The 14,967-nt window shown below is 42.8% G+C and overlaps 2 protein-coding genes across 2 annotated transcripts in view; one reads left to right on the top strand and one right to left on the bottom strand.

Annotated features, from left to right (window-relative positions):
* Positions 1-640, bottom strand: part of BABAM2 (BRISC and BRCA1 A complex member 2) — a 398,034-nt gene extending 397,394 nt beyond the window's left edge. Inside the window, exon 1 of the mRNA XM_021697338.2 lies at positions 551-640. The gene's annotated coding sequence lies outside the window, so the exon portion shown is untranslated. The remainder of the gene's footprint in view (positions 1-550) is intronic.
* Positions 641-754: 114 nt separating this feature from the next.
* Positions 755-14,967, top strand: part of RBKS (ribokinase) — an 82,912-nt gene continuing 68,699 nt past the window's right edge. Inside the window, exon 1 of the mRNA XM_021697542.1 lies at positions 755-1,134. Coding sequence (XP_021553217.1) covers positions 1,046-1,134 — 89 coding nt within the window. The 5' untranslated portion in view covers positions 755-1,045. The remainder of the gene's footprint in view (positions 1,135-14,967) is intronic.

Here is a 14,967-nt window from a genome sequence, read left to right as displayed (position 1 = left end):
GGGGACTACAAAGACGTCTAAGGCATGGTCCAGTATCTCGCAATTAAGATGGGATGACAAACACGGAAACGTGTGCCCTGCTTACGTCATGGAACGGAAAGGGGTGGCGTCCTGCTGCGTCACCTCAACGTCATACAGCGCACGAGGGAAGTTAAGTGGGGAAGCAGTTTCTCCAGGGGCAACATTCAAGAAAAACAAGTCGGCTCAGACCCAAAGAATGACCACCCCACTCTAGGGGCCATCTAAAAAGGGATACTCTCCCTTTTCCCAAACTGTATGGTCCCCTCATCAGGCGGACAGGAGAAAGGAGTCTGAGGTTATTGAGGGAGCAGGGGGCGGGCTAGATACGCAAAAAGAGCAGCCTCTGGCCTTGGGGGACTCGTCCTTGCGGGGACCAGCATGATGGGGATGAGCAGGGCATCTCTGGAACGGGGGCCTTCTCTATAAGAAGAGGCGGCGAGCCCCGGGCATACTTAAACCACGGTCCTGTGCACAGGCCACCTGTGCGACTCGGGATCCAACCTCCCCGCACCAGCCCCAGTCCAGGTACCTGGAACTTAGTCCGATCGGTAACCGGCGACTACGTGGGGGTACAGGTTACCCGAGCGCGCCCCCGACTGACGCACCGACCTGCGCGCGCACCGCGAGCCGGATGCGTGCGCGCCCCCGCACGTCCCGCCCCGCCCCCTCTGCGGCCCGGGAGCCGGGCGGCGTGCGCGCCCCCGGACGCACCGAGCCGGGCACTCGGAAAGGCGTCCCCGCAGTGCCTGAAAGGTCTTTCCTCCGCGCCGGTCTCGTGGGTGGCGAGCGGCGTGGAGTCTGGAACTATCGGGAGGGCTCTGTAACGAGAGGTGGTGCAGGGAGACCGTGCCGGGAAGAACAGAGGGCGGTTGGGGGCGGGGTTATTTCGGGCAGTCAGGTGGGCGACCCTCAGAGGCGTCTGGAAGGCCCGCGTCGTTAGGGAGCGTAGAACGGCGTTTCTGGTTACAGGGTTGGACAAAGGGCAAAGGTCAGCCTCTGGGTTGGAGAACACCTCCTTTGGGCCATGGCCGCATCTGGGGAACCCGGCCGGCAGTGGCAGGAGGAGGTGCCCGCGGTGGTAGTGGTGGGCTCCTGCATGACCGACCTGGTCAGGTTAGTCCGGCGCAGTACGCAGAGCCTGCGGTCGCGGGAGGGGGCGGACTGTGCTTGGCACCGGGGCTTTGGCAATGGAGAGTGCCCGCTTTGGGCGTGAGTTACAGGTTTCCCTAGCCCGCAGCCTGCCTCCCTGGCGTGGAAGAGGCAGAATTTGAGTTGGTAAAGGTAACTGTCAAGTTAGGGAACGTAGAGGCCAGGTGTAGTGGAAGCTCTTACTGTTACTAGAAGTGCCTGCAAAGACCTCCGGTTTTCTTGACCAGTCTCTTGAACCTGTCCCCTGACTAGCCTAAGTAACTTTGGTCAAGTCATTTTATCTCTGAGAACGTGCCCGCCTCCCAGGGTTGTTGTGAGGACAAAATGAAGGAAGGTGTTTTGTGAACAGTGACATGAACCAGGTTGGGTATTATTCGTCTGAACTTGAATGAGCGGAGCAGAGGTCAAAAAGGCGATCGATCAATCACCCTTCACCATATTGACTGTTGGCATTCCTGCAAAGTTCATATTTACACCTTGCTTTTCAGTATTGTATGTATCAGTATATGGGTTATCTTATGGCAACCCGAGTGTGAATCAATAAAAACCCATAAACACAATATTTACAACGATAAAAAAAACAATGATCAAATAGTGAAAATAGGTTGGATGGAGAGATCCCTAATTTTTCTTTTTTTAAAATGAAAATGGCGGAGTGCCTAGCTGGCTGGGTGCTAGAGCTCTCAACTCTTGATCTTGGAGTTGTGAGGTCAAGCCCCACCTTGGGCTTAGAGCCTATTCAAAAATAAAAAGGGGGGGAGGGAGGAAGGGAAAATGGCTTTTTTAATTATAAAAATATGTTCATTGTAAAAAAAATCATATTCCAAGAAAATTCTACCATTCAGATTGCTTTCATTTAATATTTTTGTGAGTGGCTTTTCAAATATACTATTTTTGGGGGGGCGCCTGGGTGGCTCAGTTGGTTAAGCGACTGCCTTCGGCTCAGGTCATGATCCTGGAGTCCCTGGATCGAGTCCCGCATCGGGCTCCCTGCTCAGCAAGGAGCCTGCTTCTCCCTCTAACCCTCCCCCCTCTCATGTACTCTCTCTCTCATTCTCGCTCTCTCAAATAAATAAATAAATCTTTAAAAAAAAAAAAACAAATATACTATTTTTTTTACATTATAAAAATTAAAAGTGATCACACATGCCACAGTTCAGACCTCATCTGTCCTGCAACCTTGCTTTTCCAAAGGACAGCAGAGAGCCTGGAAATAAGTAAAAAGGTTTTGGGAAAATCAAGTCACCAAATCTCTGCACCACCTATGTTTTACCTAGAAAATAGCTCTAGGGTCTGTATGTAACCAATTTAGTCTTATGTTGCTTAAAATATTTATAAGCTAGGTTAATCATATTTCCAGACCAAGAGTAGGAAGGGGGAGAGACTGCTAGGGGCAGGTATAATGATTGCTGAAAACATACTTTTATAGGTGCAGTGGCAAAAGAGAAAGCTAAGCAATTTTCCCATGCACCCTACCTGAATAAGTGTCAGGTTTAAAATTCAGAGCCACTTTCTTCTTAAACTAAGTCTGAGCTTTCTGTTACGCTTGACCATCAAACATTAAGGATAATTATACTTTATAAAATGAATACTCTTCATACTTGGGGGAGAGTGGAGTGTCAAAGGCTCATGTAACATTTGTTGGGATTTTAAAATCTTATTTGAGCTAGAGGAATTTGGGGTGCCTGGATGGCTCTGTCGGTTAAGCGTCCAACTCTTGATTTCAGGTCAGCTTATAATCTCAGGGTCGTGAGATCGAGCCCCACCAAGGCTCTGCACTGGCCATGGAGCCTGCTTAAGATTCTCTCTCTCTCCCTCTCCCTCTGCTCCTCCTGCCCTCCCTCTCTCTCTCTCCCCGTCCCCTTTAAAAATAAAGAGCTAGAGGAATTTAGAGATTATTTATCCCAGCCCTTCAGTTCATAAAGGAGTAAACTGAGGTCCAGAGAAATAAGAAACTCATGTTGTATATAACCTTTCTAATGTCTCTTCTCTCGCCATTTTCTTTCCTTTGTAAAATAACCAGGTTTCTACTTCTCATGAATCACTAGTAAAAATTTTACTCCCTTAGAGACTGCCTCACCGTTTATCTGCAAACTTCTTATGATTGCTGATTACTCCTGCCTCTGAAGATCTTTACAAAATACCTGAGTATAGAATTTTTATTTAAAACCCTGCATCTGTGATAAACTTGGGCCCAGCTTTGCTAGTTATGGTACATATCATGATTGTGTTCATTTCCTCTTGCTGCCGTAACAAATTGACAAACTTAGTGGCTTAAATAATACAAATTTAGTACAGTTCTGGAGGTCAGAAGTCTGACACAGAGCTCACTGAGCTAAAATCAAGGTGTCTGTAGACTGCGTTCCTTCCTGGAGGCTCTAAGAGAAATCTATTTTCTTGCCTTTTCCTGCTTCTAGAGGTTTCCCACATTCCTTGGCTCATGGCCCCTTCATCTTCAAAGCCAGCAATGGTCCATCAAGTCTTTCTCACATGGCATCACTCTGATGCTCACTTTCGGCCTTCCTCTTCCTCTTCTACATTACAGGAACCCTTGTGATTATATTGGGCCCAAATGGATAATTCAGGATAATATCCTTATTTTAAGTTAGCTTATTAGCAACCTGAATTTCTCTTGCCATGTAATGTAATATTCACAAGTTCTGGGGGTTAGGAATGTAGACATCCTTGGGGTGGGGGTGGGGGGAGGCGGGAGGACATTATTCTGCCTACCACAGTGATAAAGCTTAAAGTCAAAAAAATCTTAAAATACTTCGAGCTTGGGGGATCATTGAAGCCCATCAGTCCATTCTCCACATTTTACAGGTGAGCTAACTAAGAAACTAGTTAGATGACTCACCCAAAATCACACAGCCAGTTAGTGTCACAGTGAAAGCTGGAAACCCACGTTTCCCAAGCTTTATCTTTCCATTATAGCATTCTGCCTCTACCTCTACCTGGTATTTATTGCCCTTTTCATCTGCAGTTCATTTGAAAGCTTATAGTGTGTGCATTCATTGTTTACTTTGTAAGCTGATAAAGGAGAACAACTAAGGATTTGTAATTTTCAAGTCTAAAGATGGTATCTTCGTGCCTGTCCCTTACTTTATTTCTTAATTTAACTGGCGCCAACTTGGACACCCGTGCCTACACTGTAGAATCACTTCAGAAATAAAACTACTTCAGTAACCAAGCCCTCTTGGACAGCACCCAATCCAATTCACTTTATATATTACATTACTGTGTGCCAGACACTGCTAATTAAATCAATGAGCAACTTTTTTTATGTCTAATTTCAGTTTGCTATGAATAGTAAGCTCTGTGTACTAATAATTTTAAAATATCATTAGCTCATCCAACATGGCAAAGTGAGCATTATTTAATAGCCACCTATGTTTATCATTATTCTCTTCTTGAACACTTATCTCTGAAGTTCCACAATGCAAAGATAAATCAAGCTTGTGGAAAATTAAGTCAGAGTTCCTCCAAAGACAGAATTCCATGAAAACCCAACAACAAATAAACTTCATTGGAGATTAAGCTCACATATCTTTGTTAATCATGCTTTCATTAATAATCTTTATTTTTTATGACATGTATCACCCATCTTTTATTCATTCGACAGATATTTATTGACTTTGTATATATGCCAGGTACTTCCCTAAGTGCAGAGGATGCAGCAGTGAAAAACACAGCCAAAAATCCCTGCCTCATGGAGCTTACATTCTAATGGAAGAGACCGTATCAGTAGAAATAAGTAAAATGCATAGTATGTTAGATAAATGCTAAGGAGGAAAATAAGGCATGAAAGGGAGATGGGAGTAGTAATTTTAGGTCCTTGCCCACAGAAAGCCTCACTAAGAAGGTGATTTTGAGTAAAAACCTAAAGGAGGAAAGGAAGCCAGCCATACAGATACTCAGGATAAGAGCATATGCAAAGGCCCTGAGGTGGAAACATGCCTCATATGATCAGTGAACAACAAGGAGTCCAGTGTGGCTGAAGAAGAAAGAATGGGAGGGGGGGAGGGCAGTTAACGATTAAAGGATGTTGGGTCATACCCTGAATAAGATGAAAAGCCACTGGAGGGTTTGAGCAGAGGGGTGACCTCATGTGATGTACATATTAATATCATCACTATGGGGGCTGTGAGAACAGACTGAAGGAAGGCAAGGGCAAAAAAGGGGAGACCAGTTCAGAGCTGTTACAATAATCCAGGCAAGAAATGACGGTTGCTTGAAAGCAGTCCAAGTGGGAAGAAGTGAGCATCTTTTGATCATATTTTGAAAGCAGAGCTGACAGGATTTGCTGAGGACTACAGATGGGTCAAGGATTACTCCCAAGTTCTGTGGCCTCTGCATGTGGAAGGGGAAGCTGACTTTTGCCAAGAAACAAGATTGGGAGCAGAGCAAGCTGGCTAGGAAGAGGGCAGTATCAGGAGCTCAGGGTGGACATGCGAGATTCGAGGTGCCTGTGAGACATCCAACTGAGGCCGTCAAGAAGACAGATATAGGAGTTTGGAGTTCAGAGAATAGGACCAGCTGGAGATGTAAATTTAAGAGTCATCACTGTATCGAGGATATTTGAGGTTGTGAGGCAGGATGAGATCACTGAAGGTCTGAACTCCTAGGGCACTCCAACATCTACAGCATTGTTTTTTACATAATTTATCTCCCATCTCCCAGTCTCTCTGTACCCCTAAAACTTGCTTTGAGACAAGCTCAATACAAAGCCATGTTTACATTTCCATGGCGATAGACTATGATGCCAGCTAAAACCCTGTGTTATCCTTTTACATGCTCCAATTAAAAGTGATGGCTTGGGCGCTGGGTGGCTCAGTTGGTTGGGCGACTGCCTTCGGCTCAGGTCATGATCCTGGAGTCCCAGGATCGAGTCCCGTATCGGGCTCCCTGCTCGGCAGGGAGTCTGCTTCTCCCTCTGACCCTCCCCCCTCTCCTGCTCTCTCTCTATCTCATTCTCTCTCTCAAATGAATAAATAAAATCTTTAAAAAAAAAAAAAGTGATGGCTTGAGAGATAAGGCTCATGTTCAACCAAGCATCTAAATTTAATCCTTGGCAAGTCAGGAAATGATTGCTTAATTCTTAAAAGATTTTAATTGGATGGCGGAATAAGTGAATTTAGAAGCTTTTCAATCCAAAGTGGATGAAACGTAGGACCTAGATTACTTCAAAAAAAAAAAAAAAAAAGCCAAAAATATATACCATACCTAGAAAAGGTTACATGTGTCTAACATACTGCATAACCTCTAACCTGCATTCCACCAGAAGCCTCTTGATTTGTCATACTTGGAACAGAAAAATCTCTTCTGCATCACAATTTCAGTAAAGTAAAAGCCAGAGGAATGTTGACCTGAGGAGTGTCATGCATACCCAGTGGTAGAGGAATATCCTTTATTATCCTTTCTGCTCCTTAAATTGGTCTTGAAAGTTGCGTATCAGTTACCCACTCTTAAATTAATATTTTGGTAAACCTGTTTCTGTCAACCAGATTCCCTAACATCAAAAGAGATCATTCATGGGAAATTTGCTAATTTTGATCCCTTTGCGGTAAACACCTTAAAAAGTAAACTGCAAAACAAAACAAAAAAGTAAGCTGCACATGACAAAGCAAGCACGCTACCGTGTGGTATTACAAACAAGTTCCTTTAGTGATCCGTTCCTTTTCCAGCTCTTCACACCCTAGCGTCTGCACTCTTGGGAGAGGACAGAGGTGAGCTTCGTGATGAATGTCTGTCCAGTATTTGGGTTACTTGTGTACACTATTGAAAGACTGGGACTGTGCTAAGTGCTAGGGATACTGCAATTAGTAAAACATGATCCTTGCTCCAGAGGAACTTCTAGTCCAAAGAAGACAGACACAAAGAGAGATGATTGTAGTGTGATGCGGTTAGCGCCTGCAGGTTCTGTGGGAGTACGGAGAAAACTGCCTGGATGGGATGGATGCCTCCTGAGCCAAGCTTTAGAAAACAAGCAGGTGCTAACCCAGCAGAAAAGAGGAGGGGGTGCCTTCTGGCCAGCTGGGATGACACAAGGAGCAAAGTCAGGGCCGTGGGCGTACATGGAGCGTGCCGGGGACAGCCGCTGCTGGGTCCGTAGAGCATCAGAGATTAGATGTTACAGAAAGGTCTCATCAGCCATGCTAAGGTGTTTGGGTTTTATTCCATAGGCCCTGGGAACCAGTGAAGGGCTCAAAGGACAAGAATGATATTTCACGTAGCTCACTGGCTGCCAAAGTGAAGATAACGCCTACTCTAACCCATCTTACAAACGTTATTGTGAAGTTCAAATGTAATCTGTTCTTGATTATTCATGATGATGGGAATGTGAAAGAAGCATGAGCACCAAAAACCAAAAATTGTAGATAAGTTAAAATTTTTAATAATTGATTCCAGAATACATTATTTTTTTGTACACTGATTTATCTTTCTAATTATATTTTGCTTAGGATAAAATTAATTCCATTTGTATTTCTTTAACCTACACCAGCAGATGGCAGGAAGAAGTAGCCTAGATAATTACAGTGTGGTGACAGAAGTCATTTTGAAATTTAAAGTTTACTATAATTAATTGGCAAAATAGAAAATAAAATACCGGTTTTGTAGTTATTTGTCACTATTCATACTTGCCTTCTTCAATGAATTAAAATGTTTCTCATCAGGAACTTCAATGAATGCTTTAGTCTCACCAGTTCCCTTTCTGCTCTATTTTTCTGCATCCTGATTTTCCCACATACCTCATTGCATCCTCTAGTTGTCCAGTCCCCTCTCACTCATCCCCCTACACACATATTTCTCCTGCCCTCTCCTCCCGCACATTCTAGCTCCAGGATTAGCTCCTTCTCTACCTCTCTATCCAAGCTTCTCTTCCTTGTCCAGAACTTTGCTCAGCTGGGAGGGAGGAGGTCTGTGTATAATTATTCAAAAAGATTGGTTGACATCAGATGGCATTTTAATTTTTAAATATGTTTCTAACTATTTGACCTATATGCCTCTCCCGGTGCCTTCTGTACTCATTCTTCAATCCTGTGTCAGAGGGATGAAGGAGGATGCGGCCCCTTTTTGTTTCCTTTATTCAGGCCATATTGCTTTTTAATAACTGGTTTACTTTTCTCCCTGGGCTACGCTCGTACACAGCACTTCTGCACTGCTCTCACCTCACTCTGTGATGTACGCAGGCATCTGTCATCTCAGCTATCTCTATAAATGTCTTTCAAGGTGTAGACCATCCATTCAAAAATATTTACTTCTGGGGGCACCTGGGTGACTCAGTCAGTTAAGCAGCCTGCTCCTGATTTCCACTCAGGTCATGATCTCAGGAACCAAGACCTGTGTCAGGCTCCGTGCTCAGCAGGGATTCTCCCTCTCCCTCTCCTTCTGTCCACCCCCCCCACCATTTGCGCTCTCTCCCTCTCTAAAATAAATAAATCTTCTAAAAAAAAATATTTACTTCTGACCATGATAGAGTGACTAGTACCAGACTTACCTTCCCACCAGAAACCACAAGAAAATGGGATATATAAGGGACAAAATAAATGAAGCAGCTGTTTCAGTCAGATGTTAGACAACAGGCATGTTATCCCGACGAGAAAGGAAATAAACAGGTGAGTTCCGGAGGCGCATTACTAACCATGGCACAGCGAAAAGAAACTCAAGGAAGTATGGCAATATCAGTGTGTTGAGAAAACCGAGTTCATAGCTTAGGGAGACTAAGGTGGCTAGAATTTGTGGGAACATGTACTGGAGAGGAAGGAGCTAATCAAGGAAGGGTCCAGAAGTCTGCTTAGGAGTCCCCTTTAGTCTGTTGCTAAACACTACATGGACATACACAGAGACTCCACAAAGCTGGGCCACTACTAGAGAGCTCTAAGCTGAACATCTCCCAGAAGTTATACAGGAATGGGAGGTATTGCATTCTCTTTGGCCAGAGACATTATTGAACCCCTGGAGCATTCAGTAGAGATCCCAGAAGGACCACAACTTAGTAAAAGGGGTAAACTTGCCCTAAACTAAAGGCTATTCTAAACTCTCCCTAATAAATCTCAAAAGCAATCCTCAAAAGGACCAAACAGATGAGTTACTTAGCTGCCCAAAAAAAGCAAAGTTCAACCCTTTGAAAAATACAACAAAATTAAGACAACAGTGTAACATTTGCAGTATTCAGCATTCATTCAAAAATCAATAGCATGCAAAGAATCAAGAAAATGTAATCCATAACCAATCAAAACTGACATAGAGAAATGGTCGGGATGGTGGAATTAGCAGAAAAGGATTGTAAAAGGGCCATTATAAAATGCTCCGTGATTTAAAGAAAAACATGAATGTAGTGAAGAGAAAAGTGGGAGATACATAAAAGAACGAAATAGAAGTTTAAGAAATGAAAAATGCAATTTTTGAAATGAAAAATTCACTTGATGGGCTTATCAGTAGACATTACAAAAGAAAGGATCAGTGTACTTGAAGACAGTAAGAGAGATTATCTAAATTGAAGCATAGAGGAAAAAATGACCAAAATACAGTCTTCGTGATCTGGGACAAGGAGTATGTCATTTGTGTAATTGGAGTCTAAGAAGAGTAGTTGAGGCACAAAAAATATTTGAAGAAATAATGGCTGAAAATTTTTCAAATTTTATGAAAACTATAAATGTATAGATCTAAGAATTTCAATGAACCCCAAGCAAGATAAGCATACTGTAAACCACAAAGCACATTGTAATCAAATTCCTGCAAACCAATTATAAACAAACTCTTAAAAGCATCGGGGGCGGGGGGGTGGGGGGGGACCCGACGTTACATATAAGGGAACAAAGATTCATTGCAGGCTTCTTGTCAGAAATAATGCAAGCCAGGAAAAAAAAAAATGAAATGAAATCTTTAAAGTGCCTAAAAAATAAACTGTAGGGCGCCTGGGTGGCTCAGTTGGTTAAGCGACTGCCTTCGGCTCAGGTCATGATCCTGGAGTCCCGGGATCAAGTCCCGCATCGGGCTCCCTGCTCAGCAGGGGGTCTGCTTCTCCCTCTGCCCTCTTCCCTCTCGTGCTCTCTGTCTCTCATTCTCTCTCTCAAATAAATAAATAAAAAAAAAAAATCTTTAAAAAATAAACTGTAAACATAGAATTTTATCTCCTTCAAATATGAAGGGGAAATAAAGACAGAAAAACAATAGCTGAGAGAATTTATCACCAGAAACATGCACTACAATAAATACTGAAGGAAGCTCTTTAGGCAGAACCGAAATGATACGAGATGGAAGCTGGGATCTACCCAAAGGAATGAAGAGCCCCAGAAATGGTTAATATACCGGCAAATACAAAGACTTCTTTCCTCCATTTCTTAATTTCTTTAAAAGGCAATTGATAGTTTAAATTAAAACTAATAGCACAGTGTTGTAAGGTTTATATCCTACAGAAGTAAAATAGGTAACAATACTAGCACAAAGATTAGGAAGGGAAATGGAAGAATAAATTACACTTACAAATAAAGTGGTAATGCTTGAAAATAAGCCGTGTAAGTTAAAGATGCTCGTTGTAAACCTCAGATCAATCACTTTTTAAAATAGAAAAAAGGGAGGGGCACCTGGCCGGCTCATTCGGTGAAACACACAACTCTTGATCTCAGGGCTGTAAGTTCGAGCCCCACATTGGGTATAGAGATTACTTAATAAAATCTTTAAAAAAAAAAGGAGTTAATAACATCAGTAGTGAAGATGAAATGGAATACAATTAATCCAAAAGAAGATAGGGAGAGAGGAGAGAAATAAATGAGTATTATAATGTCAAGATAGTGCTATTGATCTGAAGAAAATCGTTGGGAAGCCATGAATGTTCTTCCCATGAATGCTCTCACATTTCTGCATCATCAGGACTTTCTGAGCAAAGATCACTAGCACCAGGATTAAAGAATGTTTGAATGGCAAACAAACCTTGCAAGTCAGAGACTTTTCGAGAGATTTATGGACTTCTTCCTTGAACACATTTATTTACATTCTAGGGGCTGTAAATCTAGAGATCTCCCACCCCTTCGCTCCCCTGAGAGGATTCGTTTATATTACAAAGCCAAGGTCACTAGGCCGTGTTTTCTCCCTCTCCTTCCCCACCCCAGAGGGGAGAAGTAACAGCTGTGTCAGCTTTTATATAAACTCCCAAGAATTCATGATTTGGAAGCTCCTCTCATGTCACCCTGGGGGAGATTGGGACACAGAGAGCTAACACAATTATGAGTAATTAAAAAGCTGTCTCTGATCCAGAAACATAGTATTCCTTGTCAGAATGCATGAATACTTAACAAAAATTAGGAATAGGGACATCTCCTGTAAGGTAGTCTGGGAAGGCCTCTCCAAGGAGGTATCATCTGAGCAGAGATGGGAAGGAAGGCAGCCATGTAAGACCATAACATACTCCTCTTTATTGGCTCTCCCCGTGCCTAGCACACTTTTTCACACAAGCAAAATTTAAATAAGGTTCAAGGATAGGACACTCTGAAAAGCTGGCCACTTGTGAACGATATTCTTCGTATCTATTCTATAAATTCAAGGATAGCTACATCTTCAGGCAAAACTACTTTTTAGCCCCAGACTGGTTAGCTAAGAAAAATAGGACTTAATAATTATCAAAATCTGTTTGTTTTTTAATGGTTTAAAGCATAATTCAGCTTTCATTCCCTTAAATAAATCCTGTGTCTGCAGATTTAGGGTTAGGAACCACAGAATGAAGATTTGAAGCTGTTTTTTTGTTTTTTTACAGAGCTAGAAAGAGATCACTATGTTGGTTTGGAAATGACACGCATTCCTATAAATGTGACATACACAAATGCTGAGCAGAACAGATACAGCTGAAGAGTACAGGCAATAGGAATAATAAATGGGTGTAATGAATTTTAATTGGGCAATAATAGTACAATCCCCTATTCTAGAGGCGTACAGGGTGTCACAAGCTTGCAGGCAGAAGAAAGGATGGAACGCAAAAAGCCAAAAAGCAACATATCATTCCTCAACTTTGGGCTGGAGCCGGGAGAGTGTGACCTCTTTGGTCGAAAGACTTCTCATCCCTGTTTCACCAGGTCATTCCTTCCTTTGCTATGAATCATCGCTGAGAATCTGTAACAAGCACATCATTGTCAAGAAGCTAAAAGCAATTGATTAGTTGTTCTGATAACACCTGTCAGTGAAATAACTCCGAGCACAAAACCCAGGCATTTAAGGAGTTGACAAGTATTATTAAACCTGTTTTGCAAGAGAAGAAGCTGGTTCAAAGAGGGAAAAGCTGTCAAAGATAATACAATCAGTAAGTGGCTCAGGCCTGCTGCCTTGCGCAACTAGGCTCTAGCCACGTGACCTCTCAGAGCCCAGAAGACTGCGGGGCCATCTGAACATTTAGCAGTGTTTCCTCCTGCGCGAATTTAAAATGTGACATTTTTAAAGCTACGAATTTGTTTTAAATTCAAATATATTTCTTATGATTGGTTTTCTCTGTCTGCAGTTTCTCCCTCATTCAGAAACTTCACTCAATTTTTAATTTTTAAATGGTAGCAACAGTATATTACTACCAGTATACTGCTCCCTTTTTATTTTCCTTTTAACCCCTTGCCCGTGGCACCCTGCTAAACCTCATGTTTGAATTGGGGCAAATCATATTAATGCTTTCATCGAGGGGATGGTGCGTTGTGCAGGTCCTTTCTTGAGCCAGACCTTAATTTCATGATTTTAATAAGGAAAGAGATAGGAAAGCCTAGTTCAAGGTAAATTAGGATTTATAATTCAGGAATGCTTTTTTTTTTTGAGAGCCAGAGACAGAGATAGCGAGTGAGAACACTGAGCCGGGAGGAGAGGGAGAAGCAGGCTCCCCACCGAGCAGGGAGCCCGATGCAGGGCTCGATCCCAGAACCCTGGGATCATGACCTGAGCCGAAGGCAGACACTTAACTGACTGAGCCACCCAGGCGCCCCTCAGGAATGCTTCTGCCTGTCTGTAACTAACTTTCTAGTTGCTCTCAACTCCGCTTTCCATTCCATTTACTTAAAAAAAAAAATCAATAAAATAAGCAGTAAACTTAGTCTGGGTTCAACAGAAAGGTCACAAGGCAAAGGTCTAAGAGCATATAATCTGTGCACGGCTATAATCCAGGGAGCAAGAAAAGCCTATACAAAGATGCTTGATGTGTTTAACTGGTTACCTGCTGCGGACAGCCGGGGAACTATGACCAAGGAACAGAAACCCTGGAATGGAAAGAGAGTGGCATTGGGCAAGGCTGTGTTAGGTTGCACCTACAAGGAGCCAGCTACCAGCCCAGGTAGCTGGGAAAAGATGCTGAGAAGCCAGATGAATCTGAAGTAGTAACAAGTAGCTTCCCATAATGCACAAATATATTCTTGTTGCATATACCTCTGTATATAAAGTAAAACATTAACTTTCACTCCCTCTCTCCACCCTTTTCATGGATACCTATCATTAACCTTTCATTTTCTGTGCATTTACATATTATGACAACATATACATATATCTTTTTATCTTTAAGAAACATGAGTTGGGGCTCTCCCCTCTACCTGTTAGATGCTGCCCGATTCACAAATAGCTTAATAAAGCCAATTTGATATTTAAAAGAAAAAAAAAACATGAATCAGATCATAATAATCTTGTGCTCAGACATTTTTTTTCCACTCACATATTGCTTGCATTAGGGTTAGGATTTATTACATTGTCAGCAAGTTGCTTTTGTCCCATAGAGGTAGACTGGAAAACACCGATTTAACATTTGTTGAATTAACACATGAATGAAGAATGATAGTCTGTTTTCTAGTTAGAGTTCCTGCTTATAGGAGAGGAGTGCTGCTAATACTTGTGAATGCAGTGGGCAAGGTCTGGTAAACCATGGGATTGTCGTTGCCAGACAACTGAATATCCCCACCAGTCTCCTTCCCATTCATCAACCCCGCCACATCCGCATTTCAGAAGTAGGAAATGGAAGCTACCCAGGGGAGACACAGAAAAGAGAGGTGGAGGTGAGGGGCTAATTTTCCCTCCTCACTTCTTGGCTGAGACCGTGGTAATAAAAGACAAATTAACAAGAGAAAAACAAACAAATGTAATTAACCTGTATGCCCCAGGTATACATGGGTGATGCCCAGGGGAAAAGGAGTGACTCTCCAAGGTGATTAAGAATTCAACTTTCTTGATAGGGAAGGGCGGTGGGAGGCCTCTTAGGGGAGAGTAAATGACTTAGGAAAGATGAACTGGCCCTCAGTAGACTAAATAGGAGGTATGACGATGTTTGTGACGTTTGTCTGGGTGTGGTGTTGACTTCTCGTCTGTGACACGAGTCCGTCCTTGCTGGTTGATGAAACTCCCAGGGAGGGGATTCATGGCTGTTGAGTCTTTTTGGGGGACTGGTCTTGAGGCAGATAAGGGGCAGTTCAGAGAAAGCCTCTCCCTCCATTGGCTACTTTTCACTGGCCGACAGCCCAACATTAGCACTATACCAAAGTGGTACATTTGGCCAGTGTGTCCTGAGCTCCTCCATTCATATTCTGCTACCCTTCAGGGAGACAAGGGAAGTCTCTTTAAAAAATTCACTCAGTCAAAAAATATGTTAAGCCCATGCTAAGTGGCAGGCACTCTGGATAAAATGGCAGACTTGGTCCTTGTCCCCATACAGGGAGAGTCTACAATTGAAGGAAGAAAGAAAGAGTAGGGTAGAGATGCAGAAAGAAAAGAGTAGAATTCCAAAGGAGGGAGAAATTTTAGTGATGGCTAAGTTAGTACAGTGCTTGTGTTAATATAAGCTGTTTAGAA

Source organism: Neomonachus schauinslandi, chromosome 10, assembly GCF_002201575.2.
Source record: "Neomonachus schauinslandi chromosome 10, ASM220157v2, whole genome shotgun sequence".
NCBI lineage: Eukaryota > Metazoa > Chordata > Mammalia > Carnivora > Phocidae > Neomonachus > Neomonachus schauinslandi.
The sequence above is the reverse complement of the archived record's forward strand: the minus strand, read 5'-3'. Positions and strand labels throughout refer to the sequence as shown.